At 35.7% G+C, this 25,707-nt stretch overlaps 1 protein-coding gene across 1 annotated transcript; it reads left to right on the top strand.

Annotated features, from left to right (window-relative positions):
- The first annotated feature begins 10,888 nt into the window (after positions 1-10,888).
- Positions 10,889-12,256, top strand: LOC138339454 (uncharacterized). Its single transcript, XM_069291052.1, has 2 exons — positions 10,889-10,990; positions 11,864-12,256. Exons 1-2 carry the CDS (start codon positions 10,889-10,891, stop codon positions 12,254-12,256), a joined length of 495 nt encoding a protein of 164 aa, XP_069147153.1.
- Positions 12,257-25,707: the final 13,451 nt, after the last annotated feature.

The following is a 25,707-nucleotide window of genomic DNA, read 5'->3' as shown; positions in this document are numbered from 1 at the left end:
ATTCATGGCTTGAGTACCATGACTCATGTGATGATGTGAACCAGCTCTTACATGTTGATGCTTTCCCACTTCAAACCCGCTAGTGTGGGGAACATGCTCATTAAAGATATATTCTCCAACCCCTTCCAGTGCATGAGGTTGAGAAACAGAGGCACCCGAACCTTCACGAGCAACTTCCATAGGTTGATTAGAAGAAGTGGCCATAACTTAATTTCCTTCATAATGGAAGATCACACTGCATTAAGTACATGTACATAATGTATGTGAACTCTACTTGCAATAAGGATATGGAACACCATCTAAGTGAACATGAACTCTAAAGAGAACCTTTTCAATAGCAAATATCTATCCAAATAACTCACAACCAAAATCCAAGAACCACAAACCTAGGTTGTGATTCCAAAACTTTTAGGGCCCCTTTCAAAGAGATACTACAACTTGACAAGAAACCTAATTTAATAATTGTGACATTTAAAAGAGATTAAAGAAGGTATACCCATTTTTTTCTAGTTCAGGGATTATGTTCATAACAAATAATTTAGTCAAGGATGTGCATCTTCCCTGCTTTAAATAATTAATTAAGGTCAAAATATATATGGCACGAAATTTTAACAAAAAATGAAAAATCCTCCCAAAATTTGTTAAGGAAGACCGACAAGATTTCATGTATATATTGTCCTCACATTTAAGGACGAAATACCAATAGTATTACCAACATCCATGTAGTAAATATAAGCATGTTCATGCCTCGCACAACTTACAAAAATATAGTAAATTATTATATTACGAGACATGTGCTTACGTACCACAAAAAGATTAAAAAAACGGTAAAGCCATACCTATATTACAACTTATGCTGACATGGCCAAATAAACCCTCTAAGGTTTATATAATATATTTTTACGCCTATATTCCAGTGTGATCTTCCTTTAAGGCTTTCAAAATCTCTAAGCATAAAGCTCAGTGGTGCAAACACTTTAGATTCGGCGCCCTTAGATTAAAAAAGTCATTATTGTCAATTCAAGCGCAACATGATTGAAATATAATAAGTAAACCGAGTAAACAATATACAAGGAGTATCAAATTGGATAATTAAAGATCCAAATGTCAATAAAGCTCATAGAACAATATTCCCATAGATTGAATAACAAGACTCGCCCAATATATACATCTTGTATTCACATCAAGAACGAGTAGAAACAAGAAGGGTCAACGCCCTGTATTAAGAAGATTCAAAGCTGAATAATCAATAGAACTAAGAACCATATTAAAAATGGCTTTCTAGTTAGTACTTTAAATGGACAACTCCCATACTTAAGACAAACAAAAAATCTAGAGTCAAGATGGCAAATGATCCAAATCAAGAGGAATTCTAATAGTGACAAATCACAATAACAAGAAGGACAAAGTCCAAAAAACAATGCCATGTTATCAAACAATCTGTACAAGTAGGCCAGTTACACAAGAGTCTTTAACGTCTTAAACAACAAGAACACAACAATTCAAAGTTACAATAGGTAATCATCGTACCAATATAAACATTAAGATATACCAGCAGGTAAAAATAATACAAATACAATTTTAACAAAAGCCTCAACGCTTTAGCATAAAAATAGTCCAACACGACTTCAACAGTTTAAACCATAGGCCAAAAAATGTATGAAGGTCATCAACTTGTTCATGAATATATACAACCTTAAAATGCAATAAATAACTTTTTTAATTACTAGTATATCAAAATAGTCAAAGTAAAATAGTATTACCATTACAAGTAAGCCTAGCCTATGCAAATACGACTAAGCTCCCAAAACAGTGATTCTGTCCCACAAAAGTACTTCATGTAGCAACTCAGTTTTGAAATAGGAAATGGAAAAACTTGACTTTATACCCTTTATAAAAGATGTAGGTACATCTATTAACCTCGCCAAAAATAAAAAAATTACCTCTAAATACGTTTTTTGCAAAAAGATATAATCAAAACTCTAACAGTTGTATAGACAGGATTTCTAATTCCAGAAGCTGGACAGAACTTGTCCTATGTTGCGTCCCATATTTCTAATCTATAAAAGCAAAATTAGAGTATCCCATAAAATTTAAGAGTTATAGAATTATGAATTATCTTTCCAAATCATATGTACTCACTGCAAACAAAGTTATATTGAACGAGATATGATTAAACTACCAAACACTAGCTAGTATTAAAAGAAATTTTTTATTACGTACCATGATGAATGTGTTTGTTGAATTCAGAGAAAAGGAGCTAGTATTTCTCTTGATTTTGAAGAACAACTTTTTATATAATGTTATAATGTTCTTAGTCTTTAGGAAAAGAAAACAACAAAAGGAGGTGTAAAACATATAGAATGAAAATGATTCTTATCACATCTTACCAAAAGGAGATGCCCCCAAAAATAGTTGGCTGCCAAAAAAGAATTTATATGTATCAATTTTTACGTGCCTTATACCCACACTTCAAATATATGTGTAAATATAATTAGAAATTTACGCAAATACCCCCAAACAATGAGTTAAATTATGAAAACAATTTATGTTAAGCACATTTTCAATTAGCTAAAAATTTCAAGTTTCCAAAATGAGAATAAAACATATTATTGTAAAGTATGGATATGTGAATAATAGTCTAGTATCTTAGGGGTGTTACAATGTTTATATCGTTGTTGACTTGACTAGACTTGGTATTGTTTGTTTTCTAATGTACAGTGTCTTGACTTAAAGAATATGTAATATTGACTTGTATTGGTTCATGAATGTGCACAAAGTGTTTTGAAAATAAATTAGCATGCTTTAAACTCTTTTTATCATGATTTCTATGTTGTGTGTGCATACATGCACATACTTGGTAAAAATGATATTCAAACCCCATTTATCCCTTTGTCCCAAAATTAGGTTCCCGATGTAGATGGGTTCATGAACATTTGCAAGGAAGTCTAGGAATCATTCTCCAAGTGGATATGTCCTCAAGTTGGAGGATGATGCCTTGTTATTACTCCAGCTATGGTTCTTTGTTATAGTCTAAAGATAATCTTTTCATTCATGTTGTTTCAAGATATTGTTGTAAGCCCTGAGTGGCATTTCTACATTTGAGATTATCCCTATGTTTATTTGACTCCCATTAGAATGTTTAATATACAACATCTGTTTAAAGACTATGTTATGTATCTTTTATATATATATATATATATATATATATATATATATATATATATATCTGTGCGTCATAAAAGTATAACACTATCTAATCTTCTTATACGAAGGGTTATATATATATATATATATATATTTATATATATGTATCTGTGTGTCATAAAAGTGTAACACTATCTAATCTTCTTATATGAAGGGTCTATATATAATCGATATCAATGCGAGTGGTCTATGTAAACCTCATGATAGATATAGAAGAAACGTTTTATGTTTTTTGCATTTTTAACCTATGAATGTAATCATGAATGCTAAGAGTATAGTTCGAGTCATCTCCGAGGACAACTACGCTTGTTACGTCTAGGGGGTACTTCCTGGACTTGACATGTAACTCCCACCTCAAACACCCATCATGCAATTGAACACAATCATAGCATATAAATTTGAAATATGTTCTTTCCAGATTCATTACCATGGTCTAAAATTAACGTGGACTCAAAGAGATGTTCGTATAGCTTTTTTATATTCTCTCCAGTCTTTCTATAGCTTCTTCAAAAAATTGATTCCTCTATATTACCTTGACTAAATATACCTCCTTGGTTCACAATTTGCGAGCCTAATGATCTAGAATCTTATCGGGTACCTTCTCAAAGATATGTTGTCCTTTATACTATTATATTCAGTAGGTATAATAAGTGAGGGATCGCCTATACACTTCTTCAACATTGAAATGTGAAACACCAAATGAACTAATGTTAACTCCTACGCTAGCTCTAAGCCATAAGCTACATTACCAATTCCTTTGGATATCTGGTAAGCACTAATATACAACAAACAAAGTTTCCCCTGCTTAAAAAATCTCATAACACCTTTGATGGGTGAAACATTCACATAAATCCAATAATCCACCTGAAACGCTAAGTCTCTTCTTCTAACATTAGTATAGGATTCTTAACTCTACGGTATTCTCAACCATCCTTGAATGATCTTCACTTTCTCCATAGCTTGATGAAATAAGTATAGTCCTATCACCGACATCACTAATCCGAAACCATCCAAAAAGATATCTATATCTTCTACCATAAAGAGCTTCATAAGTAGTCATCTAGATGCTAGAGTGATAAAAATTGTTGTAAGAAACCCAATTAGAGGTAATTGATCATCCTAATTACCCTTGAACTCGACCACATGAGTCCTCAACCCATCCTTTAAAGTCTAGGATGGAAATCATTACTCTAAAACCTTCAAACAAAAATCTTTCTCGAAAGACTTCAAAAATTGTGCAGTAAATATTGCACCTCTATCTAAAATGATGGACATTGGAATTCCATGACTTCGAGTCACCTCTTGAATTGATGACTTAAAAAAATACACTACTGAATGTATAGCCTACCCTTGTAAAAATTAGGCTGATTATTCATGTGACCTACAATCACCCAAATAGAAGGGTGCTGCCTGCAACACAATGGTAACCAAATAATGAGATCAATATTTATCATCTACCACTTCCATTGCAGAATCTCTATATTCTTGGTCCTACCACCGTTCCATTAGTGATCTACTTTAACGTGTTGAAAATTCGGGCATTTAGCGAGGAACTCTGTAATACACCTCTTTATGCTACTACCAATTGACTTCTCCAAAGTCACGATACATCATTGTGGAACTCAGATGTATAGAAAATATAGAGCTACGAAATTCTTCCAAATCATCTCTTGGAGTTATTACACCGTTTGTACACAAAGTTTAACTTGATATGTCAATATACAATAACCCAATTTTTTAAAAAAGAAATCACTTTCAGCTTATAAACATTTCCTTTAAATTTAAACAAAATAGAATATTTTTATTGTTTCTCTTTCACTAATGATACTACTGAATATTTAACCCTCTTCTTCACAACTAGTCCACCTTAATTGGAATCCAACAAATGAAGTCACAAGCGTGCAAGTATCTGCACATCGTTGGCTAATTTCTTTATATCTTTATCAACATGGAAAGTACTACTCATAAATAATATCCTCAAGGCATTGTAAACAACTTTAGCTTTAACTGGGTGATAGAGAATACAGAAGTCGTAATTCATCAGTAACTACAACCATCCTCTAAGTTTAAGATCTTTCTAAGTGAATACATACTGAAGAATCTTTTGATTTGGGAACACATCCACATGCACACCGCAAAGATCGTGATGCCATAATTTTAAAACAAACACATAAGCAGCCACCTCTACATCATGGATTGTGTAATTCCTCTTGTGAATCTTAATTTGTCTCAATATATATGTTATAACCTTGCCATTCCACGTCAATAAAAAACCTACTACAACTCTTGATGTATCATAATAAGAAATAAAGCCTTGTGTACCCTCTGGTAAGGTCGACACTAGGACAATAATCAAACTTGTTTTTAATTCGTGTATGTTATTATTACAACCTCTAGACCATTGAAACTTCTATATTTTTTGAGCCAACTTGGTCAGCCGGTATTAAATAGATAAGAACCCCACAAAGAACCTCCTAAAAAAATACAACCCAAAAGAACTCCTAATATCAGTAGGAGATCTTGGGCTCGGCCTATTCTATAGTTCCTCAAGATTCTACATGTAAACTATAATCGCATTATAGGAAACAATGTGGCATAAGAATTTCACCTACTCAAGCCATAACCTACACATAGAGAATATAGCATCAAACTCTCTATCCTTGAGAGTTTGAAGAACTACTCTGAGATGAGTGGCATTGTCTTTCTTATTCGTCGAATAGATTAGAATGTCATCAATGAGCATAATAACAAACATATCAAGATAAGTCTTAAATACTACGTTCATAAAATCCATGAACGCTGTCGGAGCACTAGTAAAAAAATGACCCGAATAAAAAACTCAAAATGTCCATAACAGGTGATGAATGTTGTATTAAGTATATCACTTTCTCTTACTATCATTTGATGATAGCCAGATCTGAGGTTTTTCTTAGAAAAAAAGTTTGACCCTGAAACTGACAAAAATATCATCAATTCTCAGAAGTGGATACTGATTATTGATAGTAACCATATTCAATTGACGATACTCTCTACATATTCTAAGATAACCATCTCTTTTCCTTATTAATAATATTGAAGCACCCCATGGTCTGATACTCGGTAGAATGAAACCTTTCTCAAGAAGGTCTTTCAACTGCTCTTTTGACTCATTAAACTCATTGGGGACGATTTAATACAACAGAATGGAGATAGTTTAAGTATAAGTAATAATAACTAGACTTTAATTTATTCCTCTCTCAGGAGGGACTTTAGAATGATCATTGGGAAATACATATAAAAACTCATACACAACTGGACCTGACTGAATATATTATGTGTCAACAATAGTGTCGTTAACTCAAACTAAGTGAGAGAATACCCCTTGTAATCTAACTCTATCGCCTAAAGCTACAAAATATAAGGACCCTTTGGAACTAGTGAACTACTTCTCGACCCTTAGGCACTACTGAAACATAACCACTAGATTTCAACAATCAACTAAGGTCTAAGAAGATTTAAACTATACACTCTCTAGAATAACATTAAATTGTACCATGTCTAACTCTAGTAAGTCAACCATGGTGTCTTGTGATTGCTGAAAATAGTACAATCACGATATTCTTTCTTAGTTAGAATAGACTCACAAACATGTGTAAAAACACTATAGGGATCGAGATGTTTCGCAAGAAGATAGTCAAAGTTCATTGATATATAAGGAGTCACAAAAGATTGACTATCTTGGATCTAGCAAAACATATACATAAATAGTAAATACATTGATCGTACTAATGACAACATCTATTCAATGCTCTACATCTTGGTGACTGGTGATAGGATAGATATGGTTTGCTCCTTCACCTGTTCCTGAAGTAGATCTTCTAGGTCTCGCTTTCTCTAGTGGATATGCTAAAGAAAATTGGGATTTTTTCCCCATTATAATTATCTTTCCTATTCTTAGGGAAATCTTTCATAATGTGATCACTATAACCACATTTAAGTCAACAATTGAAGCTATCAAGACATGCTCCTATGTAGTTCCTACAATATTAGCACATGCAGTAGCCTCATTACTTCCTTATGACACAATACCTTGAGACTACATAAGTCTAACTTTGAAATTTTTTCAAACATTAATTCTTCAACTCACCTCTGTTCCTTGGTGTATATGTACTTGAAGATGATGGGTCAGGCTCATTTGGCTTTTGTTTAATAGTTGGTCGATTTTGTATTACTCTTCTGTAGTTCGAACTCATTTCTTGTTGTCTTAGAATGCTTGTTTCTGAAATCTTCATTTTCTATCACTTTATCTTCCTCAACTTGTTTCCGATGGATCATAAGTCGTGATATGTTCATGTAACTTTCAACATTGCACCCTAACCATATTTTCTCAACAAACAAGATAACGACACAAACAAGCTCATCCTGCTCCTTATATCAGCAACTATTTCCGGAGCATAGCGAGACAATTCAGTAAACTTGAGGTTCTACTCATGCAAACTCATAGAGTCTTTCTTACAAGAGAGGAACTCTATTACCTTTGACTCTGTTAGTTTTAATGGAAAGAAAACTCGCAAGAAGGCCTCCTTAAACACAGCCTCACTCAGAATTGGTGCACCTTAAACTCTACAATTCTTGCATTTATCGATCCACACACTAACAAAACCTTTAAATTTGATATGCATTTATTTCTACTCACTAAACAACAAGAACATTCATATCCTAAAAATTCTTCAAAAGATCTTCAACAAAGTTTTCTAGATCCTCAATGACACTTGAATCGGTGAAGTCGGGAGGATTCATCCTTAGGAACTCACAGATTTTTGGTGTATCAACCACATGCATATTTTTAATCTCCTTTCTACTACAAAGCTTGGTTTTTCATAATTCCACTCAACTTCCCGATAGCATCCTCGAACTCGACATTAGTAACTTCTCATTAGGTCCTCGTCAAGAACCTCTATGGTAGTATTTTAGGGTCGTACCCAGACATTTAGACTCTTAACGTATAATTTTACATATTTGAAATAAAATTACAGCATTGAATCATCATACAAAACTTACAAGCTCTTTACAAGACCTAAGACAAACCGTTTCAATTTTACTAATGTCGACCATGATGGTTATTTGTTGATGTTTATGCACTTATACTTCCAACTAAGTTAGTTACACCAGTTCATCTCTAGAATCAATGTTTTAAAAATTTTATGTCATTATACTGATGTACCGTGGTTTCACTGTGCTTTAAACTTTTTTTGCTTAAGAGTTGTTTGTGTGTAGAGACTTTTGGTAATAGTTTTAACATATTTTTATGTTGATTTTGCAGGAATGATTTCCACAATTAAATCGCAAAAGGCAGCTGGTAAATAGTGCAGAAGAGGACTTAAGAAGGCCATTAACGACTTGTCGTTCAATTGACGGACCATAAGTGGGGATTCGATTGCATTTTAGATTGCTAGAGAAAATTGGGGAAATCTGACAAAGTGTGGAACTAAGGGATCGACGGTCCGTCAATTGATAGACAAACTGTTTTAGCACCCCGATTTAATAAGAGATATTTTCATTACCCAGAGTTGGAGAAATTCAAAGGATGGAGCAACGGAGGGCATTGATGGACCGTAGGTGCATTGACAGACCGTGTTGTTGGTCCGTCGACTGATTCAGAGAAGGTTCCATCTGAAGGAGAGAAAAATATTCTATGTTTTTACTGACGGAGGTAGTCGATGGACTATCGTTCCATCGACTGTTGGTCATAAAGGGTCATTGATCAATGCCGCATTTTTGGACAAACATTCCTTATTTGAATCCCTTTTAATTTAGAAAAATGTTTTCTATAAGTAGGGTTTAAACATGTTTTCGGGTTAGATATTGGTAGTATTGTTATTGTTTTGCTTTGGGATTGTTTTTGCAAACTTTGGGAATAATCTAATTTATGGATTTTTTTTAAAGATTTTTTTTGCAATTTCAAGTTGATTTTCTGGGTTTATTCTTATTGTTGAAGTAAGTTCATGATTTCTTACTTAATAATTATTAATTTTGATCTTTCTTGCATGGTAAATTAAATCCACAACTAGGGTTGTGGAAACCAGGGTTAATTAAAAAGTAAACCTAGCAAATAAGTGATTCTAAATAAGTTTTTGTATTTTTTTATAATTCTTTCACTTAAAAGTCTTTTTAACGGTGGCCAACGTTAGAACTCGTCATGTTGGTACTTGTCGGACCAAAAAGGTAGTAATAGGAAAAGAATTATCAACATAAGTTTAGTGGGATACTATCTAATAGGCTATTGTCGATTTGTGTGAAGTTATAACTAAATCATATAAAGATTATGATGTCTAATATGAAGTAAAGGTAAGGGTTAGCAGATTATACACATGTAGCTGGACCAAGGTGTGGGTTAAAATTTTCTAGATGTCGGATCAAGGATATAGAGATGCATAACTTACGACTTTAGGTGCAAAAAACTAGGGAAGAATTGCTATTGCGAGGGATACGACGTTATGAACCTACGAGGAACACATATACCCTAGTTAGTCAAACAAATTGATAAAAACTTTTTTTTTTACTTTCATTCACTTGATAATTGTGAAGTGATTAAGAAACTTGTTTCACAACCTTTTTTAGGAAAAACCTTTGTTAAATAGACGTAATTGTATATTGAAGTTACGTCTAAACCATTTTCCTTGTTGAATCGATTCCAACCTACTAGTTTGATTTTTTACTTGATTCTAACGGCTTATACTTATTTAGGGTGTTGAAATTTGAGAATATAAAATTTTGGCACCGTTGTTGGGGAAATCGTCTTTTAGATTAACTTTAGTTACATTATTAAAATTTAGTCAATGATTTCCTGATTTTACGTTTTCTCTTTCTTTTTTTTCTTTCAGGACTATCTTTATTCTATGCAAATTAAATAGAGCTGAGTAGAACCACTCATTCCAATTAATTCGAAACAAAACCGTACATTGAGAAGGAGTGTATGTAGAATCAACAAAACCAAACTAATCTTGGTGATGAGGCGATACGTCAACCTCCACTAACGGTTGAGGCACACAATCAAGTTTAGGTTGAAAATCAATTGGAGAATGATTTGAGGATAAAACCCAAAAACCATGATCTTAGGATAACTATAGGGTAAAGATGAACACCACACACTCTAATGGACCTGTTCTCCTACCTCCTCTACTTGAAAGGTACATATTCACAGTGACGAATAGCTCGATACATATGCTCAGTTTTAGAGGTTTGTTTGTCGGACTGCCATAGGAGGACACATATTCTCATATAGCGAAACTGAGGTCTGTGTCTAAGAGTTTTGTGGGTAGGCCAGACTTGGATATGAATGTCATCGCTCTGCGAGTCTTTCCTTTATTACTGATAGGAGACGACACGATATCACCATGCAACTCCATTTATACTTGGGATCAGTTCAGATATTTTTTTCTTAAAAATATATTACCTAGTGTCGAAGAAGCTCAACCACAAAGATAAAGTGAACAACTTTGTCGTACTACCTGGAGATCCCATGAGTAGTTCTAGGGACTGATTTATTGCATTTATTAGAGGCGTCCCAAACCACTGTAGTGAAAATGATTCATTCAAAGAGTACTTCTATAGAGGTCAAGATGAAAATAATAAAGCAGTTCTCGATACTATTGAGTGGGGTTTCTATGAAAAAATCAAATATGTAGAGATCGTACAAAAGATGGAGAACATATCTTGCAACAACAAGGCTTTGAGCACTAAAAAGCCTTATACTGGGAGGAAAACTTGTGCATTTCAAGATATAAAAAAACCACTAGATGCGGTGAATGTTTAAACGGGGGATTTTCGACCAAATAATCAAGGCTCCAATTAGGAGAATTGGCGTCAAGGTCAAGGAAATCAATGTCAAAACTATGGTAACTACAATAAATAAGTTCAATATGATTGAGATGGAAATTAAAACCGCAACGACAACTTCCTCTAGGGTAACAATGGAAATAGGAATTATTGGTGTGAGCCCTATGTCCCAATTCAGAATCAAGAAGTTGTTCTAATTGATGGTAGAGGTAGTATGTCACGAGTAGAGAATATGTTACAGAAGATAATGAGGAGATTAGATACTAGGGATGAGCATGCCAAGGTGATGTGGAGTGACTTAGCCATCATTTTGCAAAACGTTGATGCACATGCTGTTGCAATTACGCAATTTGAGTTACAGATGGCTCAATTATCTACTATTACAATCAATGCCAACCTTGCACTATTCCTAGAAGAACCATAAAGAATCCCAAAAACTGTGGGTGTTGCACGACAGTCACTACTCTTGCGGGTAAGCAAACTATTGATCTACCGATGCCGTCTATGGTAGAATATGATATGAGAAAGTCAAAGAGGTAGTAGAAACTAGTGGAGAATTGGTGGACGATAGGGTTTAAGAAAAAGAGGTGTCTTAGTAATTAGTCCCCTTTCCTAGACCTCCACTACCATTCCCTCAAATATTAGTGAAGGAAACTGAGAATGGTAAATACCGGCGATACAACTTTCCATCAACGTCCCTTTGATATAAGACATGAAACAAATTCCAGGTTATACTAAGTTTATGAAGGATATGGTGACAAAGAAGAGATCGGCAAGTTTTTGGGATGATGAGGGAATGTAGTATTATAGTGTTATTGCTACAAGGTGTCTTATGCAGGAAAAGAAACATCATGGTGCTTTCACCATCCCACGTACAATCGGGTTGCTACACTTTGCTAAAGCACTATGTGATCTTGGTGCAAGCATAAGCCTCATATTTGATCCAAATACTACTACGATGCGGTTATCGATGGTCTATCAAACAGTAAAGAGGCCAATTTGTATATTACATGATGTGCTTCTGAAAGTGGAGTCATTTATATTTCTGGCCAATTTTGTGATTCATGACTGTGAGTTTTATTGTGAGGTTCCCATTACTATTGGGAGGCTATTCATTGCCACAGGGCCTGCATTGGCTGATAAGGAAAAGGGGAAGATGAAGTTTAGGTTGAAAAATGAAGAAACAACTTTCAGCATATGTAGGTCCATGAAGCAGAGTGGTGAGCTCTAAATGGTATTTGTTATATCCTACAAGGTTGAGATTATATCTAAAGAACAAATAACTAACGACGAGGTGTTGAGGCACTAGAGGCAGTAGTCATGAATTTCGAAGTGATTGTATTGAAGAGTATGGGTCTTTAGAGGCTGCACTTTAATGAAATGAATATTGGTAAAAACCAAAGAAATTGGATTTAGATATGAAGCATCAGGAACCTCCACCCGCAAAACAATATATTGAGTAGGCCATCTGAGGTTTGTGTTCTTGGGGAAAGATGACACTTTGTTGGTGATTATTGCAGCAGATTTAAATGGGTAACAAGTAGAGGGTTTAGTGAAGGTTTTGTTGGACTACTGCAAACATTGTTGGGATTCCTCCTTGTATTTGTTCACACAAGTTCGAACTCATGCCCGATGAAAAATCAACTATTGAGCACCAAAGAAGGTTGAATCAAACTATGCAAGAGATCGGGAAAAAGAATAACATCAACTAGTTCGATGTCGAAGTCATTTATCATATCGCAGACAGTAGTTGGATATGCTCTGTTCAGTGTGTGCCTAAAAAGGGTAGGTAACTGTGGTGCCTAATAAGAGGAACGAGGTTGTTCCAATGCGGCCTGTGAACAGACAGACTGTTTATATGGATTATCGAAAATTGAATGTGTAGACTGAGAAGGACCATTTCCCCATGCCATTTATGGATCAGATGTTAGAAAGACTCGTATGGAAATAGTGGTATTATTTTATTGATGGACATTCAGGTTACAAACAAATCTCTATTGCCCTTGAGGATTAAGATAAGAGCACTTTTCATTTACCTTTGCGACATTCGCATTCAAAAGGATGGTGTTTGGGTTATGTAATGCACCGTCCATATTTCAGCGATGAATGATGTCAATATTCTTTGATATGGTTGTGGACACTATTGAGGTGTTCATGGATGATTTTTTGGTTTCTGGAGACTCCTTTGATCGGTGTTTGAGTCATTTGGCTGCGGTACTCAAAAGATATGAGGATTACAATCTTGTGCTTAATTGGGAAAAGTTCACTTTATGTTAAAAGAAGGCATAGTGTCTTGACATCTCACACCGAAGAAGGTGATATAGGATGATCGAGCTAAAGTCGAAGTTATAGATTGACTTCCTCCACCCACTTTTGTAACAGGTGTAGCATTTTTCTTGGACATGCGATTTTTCTTACTAGAGGTTTATTAAGGATTTCTAGAAAACTGCACATCCTTTATGCAACCTAACCGAGAAGAAATGTAAGATCTATTTTGATAAATCCTGTCTGAAATCATTTGAAGAATTAAAGAACAAGTAGGTGTCTGCGCCCATAATTATTTCCCCAGATTGGAGTAAACCATTGTAGGTTATGTGTGATGCTAGTGGGGTTGCTCTTGGTGTGTTATTGGGATAGAGAAGCGATAAAATCCTTCACCCCATTTACTATGCAAGTAAAGCGGTGAATGAAGCTAAAGAAAATACATGTTAACTGAACAAGAGCTTCTTGTGGTGGTGTTGTCTTTCAAAATTTAACTCTTAATTGCTCGGTATGAGGTTCATAGTTCATACAGACCACTCCGCATTGAGGTATTTGATGGAGAAGAAGGATGCAAAGCCAAGGTTGATTAGATGGGTGCTATTACTGCAAGTTTTGATTTCAAAGTAAAAGACAGAAAGGGGACTAAGAAGCAAGTTGTTGATCACTTGTCTAGGTTAGAGGATAAATTTGTCTTTGAAGTGGGAGAAAAATGCCGAAATTTATAATGCATTCCTCGATCATCATGTATTGGCTGCTTCTCAAAATTAGATCCCATGGTTGGCAGATTTTGCAAATCGTATGGCTAGTTATATAGTTTCTTCCGACTTGTCTTTCCATCAGATAAAGAAGTTTGTGTATGATGTAAAAAAAATACGGGAAGAGCCTTACTTATACCAGAGTTGTTCCGATGGGATTATTCATCGTTTTGTACCAGAAGTTTAGATGTTGAGTCTTTTTGAGGCATGTCACTCTTTTCCTGTCGGTGGGCACACAGTGGTGTCCAGGCTGCGCATAAGATTTTTCAATGTAGGTATTATTGGCCAACCATTCATCAATATTCTCAAAAGTTTGCCAAATCATGCGATCTGTGCCAACTATATGGAGGAATTCGAAGAGGCAAGAACTCCTGTTAAATCCTATTCTGGTGATTAAGTTACTTGATGTATGGTGCATTGGTTTTATGGTCCCGTTTATGAGTTCTCATAGGTTGAAGTACATACTTGTGACGGTTGACAATGTGTTGCTAACAATGAACGAAAGAGTGTCACCATTTTCTTGAAAAAGAATACTATTCTCCAAATTTGGAAACCTTGGGCCATTATTAGTTATGGTAGCTCTCACTTTTGTAATAAGTTGTTCAAAGGTATATTGGATAAATATGGGGTTCGCCATCATATGGCTACTTCATATCATGCAAATACTAGTTGGCAAGTTGAGGTGTCCAATCGAGAGATAAAGCAAATTCTGGCAAAAATGGTGAATGCTAATAGAACAGATTGGTCAAAGAGGCTTGATGGTGCTCTTTGGGCCTACTAGATTGAATACAAGACTCCCATTACTATGTCTCCATACCAACTTGTATACTGTAAGGCCCTTTAGTTGACAGGTGAGTTAGAGCACATAGCATTATAGCAATGAATAAACTGAAGATGGATTGGAATGAAGCAACGGAAATTTTTTAAATGGGTTGAATGACCTTGATGATTTTTGCCTCACAACCAATGAAAGTTCATCCATCTGCAGAGAGAAGATAAAGAAGTACAACGACCAAAGCATTGAAAAGCGAGAATTTACAGTTGGTTATTTGGTGCTTCCATTAAATTCTAGAATATGATTATTTCTTGTAAAACTCAAGTCCAAGTGGATAGGGAAATTCGTCATCACTAAAGTGTTTACACACAGAGCGGTTGAGTTGGAGAAGTTTTAAAGTTCACAGTCAATGGGAAAATGTTTAATATCTACATGAGGGATTCAGAGAGTGCCCATGAAGTGGTTGAGGCCTATCATTTTGATGAAGTCTAATTAATCAAGGAGCCTGCATCGTGCAACGACGTTAAATGAAGCGCTTATTGCGAGCAAACCTAAGTTGTATCCTCCAGAAATGATATGTTTTATTTTCTTTGAAGGAATAGTCATATTTTCTTGTTTCATTTTTTTTAATCTTATATAATTCTTGCTTCTGTGAATTTTTGCTACAGATAAGATTAGGGTCAATTTTTAAAACTATCTAGAAAGACACAAAAAGAATGGCATAGCGGGTGTTACATGTGCAGGGACCAAAATAAAGATCTGCAGAAATGATATAGTGCATAGGTCTACGGACCCCATCGATGGGCCGTCATTCAATCGACAGACCATCAATAGTATCTGTAGATCCCAGGTATGTCTTAATATTTTCAAATTCCACATGAAAATAAGTGTATCGGTCAACAGGGTTTTGTAGATCCAAAATGCCAGTGACCCAACCTGACCCGGCCGATAATATTAAAGGACATAACGGTTCATTGTCATTCCCACCTTCAAATTTTTTTTCAACCCTTTTTGTTCCGTTCTTTCCTTTCTTTTTTACCACCCATTACACTCTCATCTTCCATATCAATCCAGATTGTGAATTACTGAAATTCCCCAAACACTCTCTTCCCCTATTCTCATGTTTTTGCATTGTTCTTTGGCCGGTGATAAAAGTTTGGCACGTAGGATACTGTTTCAAAGTTAATATGACAACCACAAAACTATGCACTGAACTTAGTTCCATTTCCTTTATAGTTTGTATTATCGTTCACAGTTGTTTAACAAAAATTCTAACGTGGGTCTCGACTGAGGGACAAAATTAATTGATCTTGCATTCTAATTACTCGTGCATTAAATCCCTCTTGATTAAATAATGTAGTTGTGTCACTTATTAGTCTGCCAATAATGTGACTTTCTCTGTATTTTTAGAAATTCTGACTTAGGGTTTTATTGTGTTGATGAATTAGAATACAAATTATGTGCAACCAAAACTCCAAGAATGACGAATACTTTCTTTTGGTGTTATATTGCTTCTCTACACTTGTGTGTGTCAAAAATTATCCATAAAGTCGATCTTGAAAAAAGGTTTGAAGTCTGTCTCAGCACACTATACTAGACACCGTCAATGGACCATCGATCTATTTATTGGACCCACGCTTAAATTGTTGATGTCTCAAATGACAGAAGTGGACTACGATCCGTCGATTGATCGAAGGATCATTCTACACGTCCATCATTTCCTTCATAGAACCTATTTTCACAAATCTCAAAAATTATTCTATGTGTTATACGATGAAAGTGGACTACGACGAAAGTGGACTACAGTTTGTTGATAGATCGATAATCCATTCTCTACGTCCATCGTTTTGACCTAAGAGGTCTACAATTTTTTATTAAGTTAGATAATTCTAAGTTTCCAGCGACAGACAAAAATTACTTTGTTTGTTTTGAATGAGTAGTAATGTTGTGTCGAGACTAAAACTGCTTTATCAGTTCATATGACTCCCAATAAGTATTTGGTCTGCATCAAACGGGGCAAACCCAAGTCAGTTGCCCCGTCACATCGGATGGTTGAAACCTCCGACAATGAACAAGATTCTTCATATGTTTCTCTAGGTGTCGCTACACCAACACTAGTTGCACAAGTTACTAGGGGTAAATCTTATAATGTGGTTCCCGGTTAAGTCATCGCCTCCTAGTTTGATGAGGAGAGTACGCTGACCGGTTCACCTTCCGGGGCTGCCTTTTGCTTTAAAGCGGCATCAGGCTTCGAATCTACTTCTGCACTAGGGTCTCCCAATATTCAGGGTCAGATGCAACCACTACCTCTGGTTATGCCTCTCAAGAAGCCACGAGGTTCGACAATCATTACCACTAAGCCTAACATGATGGGTTTGATAACTTAGAGTCTGCACCTTCACCCCAAGAAGATTAGCACGCAACCTTTGCTGAAGAACCAAATAGGTGGTGCATTGATGGGCAGCACCCGGTATACAAAGACGCAAAGATGTTTAATAAGAAGGGTGTGATGACTGGGTTGGTGATAGTAGAGTGGCAGGTTCTTACAGAGAGATTGCACACTATCTCCAAGGTGCACAGATTGTATACCCGGCACAAGTTAGAGTGGATGGCTCGGAGTATGGGTACCTATTGTGAGGATATGGTCAAGGACTTCTACATTTCCTATATGGCTACTCTTTGAGGTTCTATCGATAGGCGGGTGAGCCCTGCCAAAACAGACCCACTCCCCTCTGTGCTAGTTCGGGGCTTCTAGGTGGACATCTGGCAGGAAAATCTCTGACTATTCCTATATGGACTTAACACAGAGATACAGTGGGCCCCCATGACTCCAAAATTTGACTACCGGTGGGAGAATGTAAAAGGTGGTGCATTTTAAAGGACACCTAAGCAGCGAGAGACTATAAATAAATGGCTAGCCTAGCATTTAGAAATTAAGGGTGAGAGTGCAAATTGGTGTTAGACTCTCGAGGGTAGATTAAGAAGGTCACTCTCACCTTAAGAGCTATGTTTTTCTAGTTGTTTTTCGATACCGTCTATTGCCGACAAATGCTGATAATATCCTTACATGGATAGGAAAGGGTTTGATACAAAAATCCATTGCAGAGATTGAGGACCAAAAAGGGAAAAGGGTAGCCCACTAGACTAAGTAGAAAATTCAGGTGGTCCATCAGCGCCTTGACCCCTTTCATCTATGGGTGCTAGCACGACAAACCCCAAACATATACCTCAGTACTCTTCAAAATGCGGTGGCTAGTTTGCGAGTTGTATTGACGCCATTATAGAGATGAAGAGGAGAGCGTTAGAGAGTGTTCCTATCGGGATAGCAGAGAAAACAATGCTTCACCTTTTGTTTAAGCCTTTTGCTGAGCGACAGTCTGAGCCATGTGGTCATGCCAAAAGGCATCATTCTAGCAGCACTACTGATGCAAGACTTGATGCACGTGCTAGGAAGAAAGAGAGGGCGGACCTCGAAGCTGCTAGGAGGGCTTCGTTGGCTGATTAGGAAGCTTGCTAGATTATTGCACTAGAGATGATTATTGGGAGTCTAGTTCCATACTATTGATCAGTGAGAAGAGACTAGTGATGGTGCGTAGATTTATGTGGGAACCACTGAGGGTGACCCAAGTACTATTATTGCGTGTTCCAGGAAATCGTACACACCCACTTGTTGAGAGATCATCGGTGCTTTGAGTGTCACGTTTGCTTCACCTACCACCCAGTACTTATATTATTTTTCAATGAATTAGGGACAATGGCACGATCTTTTTTTTGGGGGTGTGGTAAATTAGAATTGAATGTTAGGGTGAAGTCTGAGCAACCCAACTCACAATCCTCTTTTGGGTTTTTCTTGAATGTGCTCTTTTTCCTGGAAAGACTGGTTAATTTTCTGTTGAACCGGCGTTTCATTATTTGTACAAAGTATAAAGACATGAAAGATGAAGATTGATGGCTTAAATTACATGATATCCCATAATAGAAAGTGCTTGCATGAATAGGTGAAAATGAGTTGAATCTGTTGGCTCTAAGCATTACATAGTAGGCACCATCTGCATGAACCTCAACTAACACAAAACTGGGAAATATGGCAATTTGATAATGTAATGAGTTGTCAGGAGAGCATGAGGAGTTTGGATTGTTCAACAGGTTGTACTTAGCTAGAACTTTCCCAATTAGTCATGCAAAGGGAATCTGTATTAGAAGACTACGATAGGATCTTAGGCCCTTGTTCGAATTAGAAAATATCTAGCTTAAATGAAGTTTATATAATCAAAGTTTTATCCCTTTTTACCCAAATATGTTCAGCCTATGAATGACCTATTTTTTTACCACCAACTCACCTTCCAAAACTTTAATGTTTTGGCCACAGTCCCTCCTTGGACATGTGCAACTCGACTTAAGTATGGATAATAAAAAAAATGACCTCGTCTTGTCCCTGATCCAACCTCGGGTAGTATGTACCTCATCTCATGAAAAAGCCATAAGTTGAGGGTAGTTATTATGAGAAAGAACCCGTAAATGGGTATGAAAAGAATTGAATATTGAAAAAAAATTATCAATTGAATAAAATGGAAAATAAAAGTAAAAGAAAAAAAATAAAAGAGTTTGAAAATAAAATTTTGGACAAACGAATTAAGAGTCATATCCAAAACAAAGGAGCTAGGAAAAGAGTAAAAAAAGTAGGGCGTAAAAAAGACAATGGAAAGAGGGAAGAAGCTTAGCAGTAATATCAAGGAGCGCTAAAAGTCACAGAAATTTACCCATATGTACCTTACCTAACCCTGAACAGACGTTACAAGACAAGAAATTTCTATCGTGATCCTAGAGTCTAATACGGTGAACTTAAGCAGTAAAAATAAGGGAAATTCTATGGAGACAATTACATACTATGTATGAACTTGTTTTTAAGCATGAATGTTGAATAAAGATACTTGTACCCAAAATTAAAATCATTGTGTGAAAAATGAGGATTTCTATAAAAGTGAGGACACTAGTTCCAATGTCGGATAGTTGGTTCCTTGGTGAGAGGCAAAAATGTAGAATTGTTTGTGCATGGTGAGTTTGTGTCATGGTGTGATCCATACGAGTTAGCTTGTCAAACCTGAGAGCGTGAGAATGCACTAAATCAAACAAAGATTCGGGATTTATAGCCATGTGATTGAGAAATCTTAAAAGAGTATACTTCTACATAAGTGTGGTTTTTAGTCATAGTCCGTCAATTTCGGACAAACAACCAATTGAGGAAGAGGTGTTGATGTACCGTGGTTTCACGGTGCTTTTAATGCTCTTCACATAAGAGTTGTGTGTATCTAGAGACTTTTTGTAGTATTTTTAACATGTCTCTATGTTTGTTTTGCAGGAAAGATATCAAGAATAAAAATTTATAAAGCGGCTGGAAAATAGTGCAGAAAGACAACCTACGAAGACCATTAATGGCCCGTCGTTCAATTGACGGTCGATAGGTGGTGATTATAAATTGCAATTCAGACTTATGGAGAAACTAAGGGAAATCTTGCCAAGTGTGGAACTACAGAGGGATCGACGCTCTTTCATTTGATCGACCCGCCGTATAGGAAGACAATTGATTTGATAAGATATTGTTCCAGAACCCGAAGTTTAAAAAATTGTAAGAATGGAGTAATGTAAGGCATCGACGGATTGTAGGTTCATCGACAGACCCTGTTGTTGGGCAATCGATTGATTCAAAGAAGGTGAAATCAAGGATACCAAAATATTCTAAGTATGGACTAAATGAGAGTGTCGACGGACAGTCCTTCCATCGAAGCCGCGTTTTTTGACAAACTTTTCTTATTTCAATTCCTTTTAATTTAGAACAATGTTTTCCATGAATCGGGTTTAAAAACTTATTACAGGGGTTAGACATTGTTAGTATTGTTCTTGTTTTGTTTGGAGATTGGTTTTTGCAAACTTTGACAATAATTCAATTTCCGGATTTGGATTTTTGAAGATCTATCTTGCAATTTCAAGTTGATTTTCTGGGTTTATTCTTATTGTTGAAGTAAGTTCATGATTTCATCCTTAAAAATTATCAACTGTGATCTTGCTTGCATGGGTAACTAAATACACAACTAGGATTATCGGAACCATAGATAATTAACAAAGTAAACCTAGAAATTAGAAATTCTCAAATAGGTTCTTGCATGTATTGATGATGCTTTCGCTTAGAAGTATTTTAACGGTGGCCAACGTTAGAAATCGTCTTGTTGCGAGTTGCCGGGCAAAGGAAGTAGTAATAGGAGAAAAATTTTCAACTTAGATTTAGTGTGATACTATCTAATAGGCTAGTGTCGATTGGTGTAAAGTAATAACTAAGTCATACATCAATTATGATGTCTAATATGAAGAAAAGGTAAGAGTTTGTAGCTTATACACATGTAGCCATACTAAGGAACAGGGTGAAATTCTCTAGATATCGGACCAAGGATTTAGAGATACATAACTAACCACATTACATGCAAAACACTATGGAAGAATCATTTTTTTTTTGGGATACGGTTATTGTCTCAAAACATGATAAAAACTCATCTTTTTTCTTTCGTTAACTGGTTAACTTAGAAGTGTTTACGAAACTTGTTTCACAAAAACCTTCCTTTAATTACCTGGTTTCAGGAAAAAAATGCGTAAATAGACATAATTGTATATTGAAGTTAAGTCTAAACCATTTTCCTCGTGAGATCGACCCTAACCTACTAGTTGGGTTCTTTACTTGATTACAAACGCTTATACTTCTTTAGGGAGGTGTAATTTTAGCATGTCATATACATCATGTAAGTCTCTAGCTTAGGTCATTAGATTTTTCGGGTATTACATTATCTTCCCCGTGGGAACATTCGTCCCCCAATGTAAATAAAGGCACTAAGCTAGGTTAGCAACTATAGACGAACAACCCAACCAACATTCATACAAACAATGTTCAAAACTTCAAATTCACAATTCACCATACGCACTGATTTAAAGGAGGAAATTTCAGGTCCGAATCAAGGCATATCAAAGAAATATGATGAAGTAGGAACTACATCTACATATTAAATATACATGTTATACATCATATATACTGTTCATACAAGAAGTTAACGTCTCCACATAATTACAAGTTCAAAATCACAATATGGATTCAAAATATCACTTCATTTAATACAATTAAATATATTTATAAATTTCACCTCATAAGTCAAATATGCAATTATCATTTTAATTAAGCAATTTCAACAAGAGGATCATATAATTAATGAGAAATTTCAAGTTAAGGAGCACATATTCCGTCACATGAACTCACACTACATAAAAAATCATGGTAAAAACATATACAATACAAATAACTCGCAATTTACTAAAAACTCAAGATAAACGATATACCTCAAGTTCTAATATAAGCAGGAGGGAAAATATAAGAATAGCGGGACATCATATAGGCCTAGGCCTCCCATGAAGAAATCCCAACTAGATGGTTCCTCCATTGAAACTTAATGCCAGCTACCTATTTGTTCCTCAATCTCTTCCCTTGCAGGTCAAAAATCTCAACCGGATCCTATTCATAAGCAAGGTTCTCATCAAATGCTAAAACTTTTAGAGGAAGGAGAGATATGAGGTTGACTATGAACTTCTTAAGCATTGAGACATGGAACACCGGACCCAACTTAACAAGAAATTTTAATTCATAGGCAAAATTTACCAAACGTTTCAAATATCATATTGGCCCAGATTCTCCTTTTTGCCAAATCTCATCACCCATTTTATGGGTGATACCTTCAAGTATACCAATAAGCTATCTAAAATTCAAGGTCCCTCTTTCTATTGTCGACATCAGATTTTTTCTAACATTGGGTTGTCTTCAACCTATCTCTAATAAATTTGACTTTCTCAACAACCACATACACAAACTCGGGATCGATAACTGAGAGCTCATACATTTCACACCACCCAACTGGAGACCTACATCTTCTTCCATAAACTTCCTCAAATGGAGCCATGAAAACACTTGAGTGGTAGATATTATTGTAGTAAAACTTAGTCAATGATAGATGGTCATCCCAATTACCCTTTAAGTCAATGACATATGCCCTCATCATAACATATAAGGTTTGGATGGTTCATTCTATCAGACTATCTATTTAGGGATGAATATGGTACTTAGTTTCACTTTGGTACCTAGTCCATCTTGGAATGCCTTGCAAAAGTGAGAAGTAAATTGAGTGCCCCTTCTGAAATGATAGACATAGGAACCCCATGTATTTTGATAATCTCATTGAGAAATAACTTTACATAATATTCCGTCGAATTTGTAGCTTTGACGGGAATAAAATTGTCTAATTTGGTCATCCTATAAAGAATGACCCTAATTGAATCATGTTTCCTTCAAGTGTGAGGAAAACCCACAATAAAATCCATATTAACATCCTCCCACTTCCAAGTGGGGAATATAAATACCTTGAGACAAGCCACCCGACTTTTGAGGTTCAACTTTGACTTGTTTATAATTCGAATATTTGTCCACAAACTCCGCTCTATCCCTCTTAAAACAATTTCATTAATAGATCTCCTGCAACTAACTGTATATCGCGGTGCTCCCAAATGAATAGAATATTGTGAACCAATGGACTCTTTCAACATTTATATTCTTAGGTCATCCACATACGGCATACAGAAACTACATTGACATCTAAGTAACACATCTTCCCATTTGGAGAAAAGCTCAACAAATTTCTCAGGTACGGATTGTTTGAACTCCATCAAGATGGGATCAAGGTGTTGCTTAGATTTCACATTAAAAACTAAGGATTCAAAGCTATGTTAGACGAAGAAACCTCCATTTCAAGAATCTATTAATTGAACTCCTAACCGGGCTAAACTATGCACAACACGGACTAACTTTTTTTTTCTCATTTTCTACATGGGCTACACTAACCACGGACGTACGACTCAAAACATCCACAACAACACTGGATTTGTTGGGATTGTACAAGACTTTCATATCATAGTCTTTTACAAGATCTAACCACCTTCTTTGCTGGAGATTTAAAACGTTTTGAGTAAACACATATTCAAGACTCTTGTGATAGGTGAACACATCTACATACACCCCATAAACATAATATATATGTTTTTTCAAAGCAAACACTATGACTGCTACTCCAAGATCATTTTGGCCGGATAGTTCTTTACATGAACGTTGAGTTGCCTTGAGGTATAAGGTATCACCTTACCATGTTGCATAAAGATACAATCTAAACCTACTCAAAATCGTCATAATACACTACAAACCCTTTTGTACCCTCTAGTAAGATCAATACCGGAGCGGAGGATTCTTGTCCTTCAATTCTTGGAAGCCTTTCCAAAAAGCTTCAGACCACTCAAACATAACCTTATTATGGTTAGGGTCATCAATGTAGAAGAAATAGATGAGAAACCCCCAACAAATCTCCTACAAAACGTGGAAAAACAAAAAAAAATCAAATATTGGTGAGACTTAAAGGTCTAAGATAATTATTAACCGTCTCAATTTTCTTAGGATCAACCTCTAATACCTAAACTCTACATGTTTTGACCAATAAAATCAACCACTCTTAGCCAAAACTCGCACTTACTAAATTTTGCGAAAAGTTGGTGATCCTTGAGGACTTTCAATGCTATCGTCAAGTGACTCATGTGATCATCCTCACTCTTGGAGATTATCAAAATATTATCAATAAAGACAATCACAAATGAATCAAGATAATTCCTAAACACCTGATTCATAAGGTCCATGTAAGCCGCTGGGACATTTGTTAAACCAAAAGACATGACTATGAACTCATAGTTACCATATCATTTTAGGAAAGCCGTTTTATGAATGTCTACTCCTCTCACCCTAAGTTGGTGATAACCCAACCTAAAATCAATCTTCAAACACTAACTCACACTTTGAGTTGGTAAAACAAATCATGAATTCTAGGGATAAGATACTTAGCCTCTATGGTAACCTTGTTAAATTGACGATAGTCAATACACATAATAAGTGACTCATTTTTTTTCACAAACAATACTGGGGCACACCATGGAGATATGCTTGGTTGAATAAAACCCTTATCTAGAAAATCTTTTAGTTGTACCTTTATTTCTTTCAACTCGGTTGGGGACATGCTGTAAGGAGTAATTTTTATGGGTACAGTATCCGGCAGTAAATCAATGTTGAAATCTATTTCACATTTGGGAGGAATTCTGGGCAAGTAATGAGGAATAACTTCCAGAAAAAATCCTTCATTGTTGGGACTAACTCTAAAGGATTAGCCTCAAAACAAAGATCTTTGACCCTCACCAAATGGTAGAGACATCCCTTAGAAATCCTCATAGAAGCTTTTAGGCATGAAATAATTTGATCTCTACTGATAGAACTTCCCTCATTCCATTCAAAAATGGGTTTCTTAGGAAATTTAAACTTGAACGCACTTGTTCTACAATCAATTGAAGCAAAATAAGAATCCAACCAATAAATCTCTTATATGACAATAAAATCCAACATATCAAGTTCTACCAAGTAAATCAATGTGACTCTATCAGAAAATGAGATTGGACAACTCTTGTAGGCTCTTTTTACAACAGAGTCACCCACCGGGGTAATAACCGAAAAGGGTTCTTTTAAGATATCGGGGATGACATAAAATTTCATACCCACTAAAGGAGTTACAAAAGACAAAGTGGTAGTGGGGTCTAACAATGCATAAATATTAATTTAAAATACTTGCGACATATCGGTAACAACATTGAAAGAGCTCTCTTGATAACCTCGGAATCGGAGAGCATGGAAGTGGTTCTTCTTATAAGCAACGGAGTTAGGACCACTTGCGTATGCTTTATTATTCTCACTCCCTTGATCCTTCATCATCGGACATT

This window comes from Solanum lycopersicum, chromosome 11 (genome assembly GCF_036512215.1).
Source record: "Solanum lycopersicum chromosome 11, SLM_r2.1".
Lineage (NCBI taxonomy): Eukaryota > Viridiplantae > Streptophyta > Magnoliopsida > Solanales > Solanaceae > Solanum > Solanum lycopersicum.
This window is presented reverse-complemented; position numbering and strand designations above follow the sequence as displayed.

What these genes read in the sequence shown, in the direction of transcription:
- LOC138339454 (XM_069291052.1), top strand. Translation starts at nt 10,889, where the DNA reads ATGGAGAACATATCTTGCAACAACAAGGCTTTGAGCACTAAAAAGCCT. An exon ending in TAAAAAAACCACTAGATGCG is followed by an intron (nt 10,991 to 11,863) that starts GTGAATGTTTAA and finishes TGTCTTATGCAG; the next exon opens with GAAAAGAAACATCATGGTGC.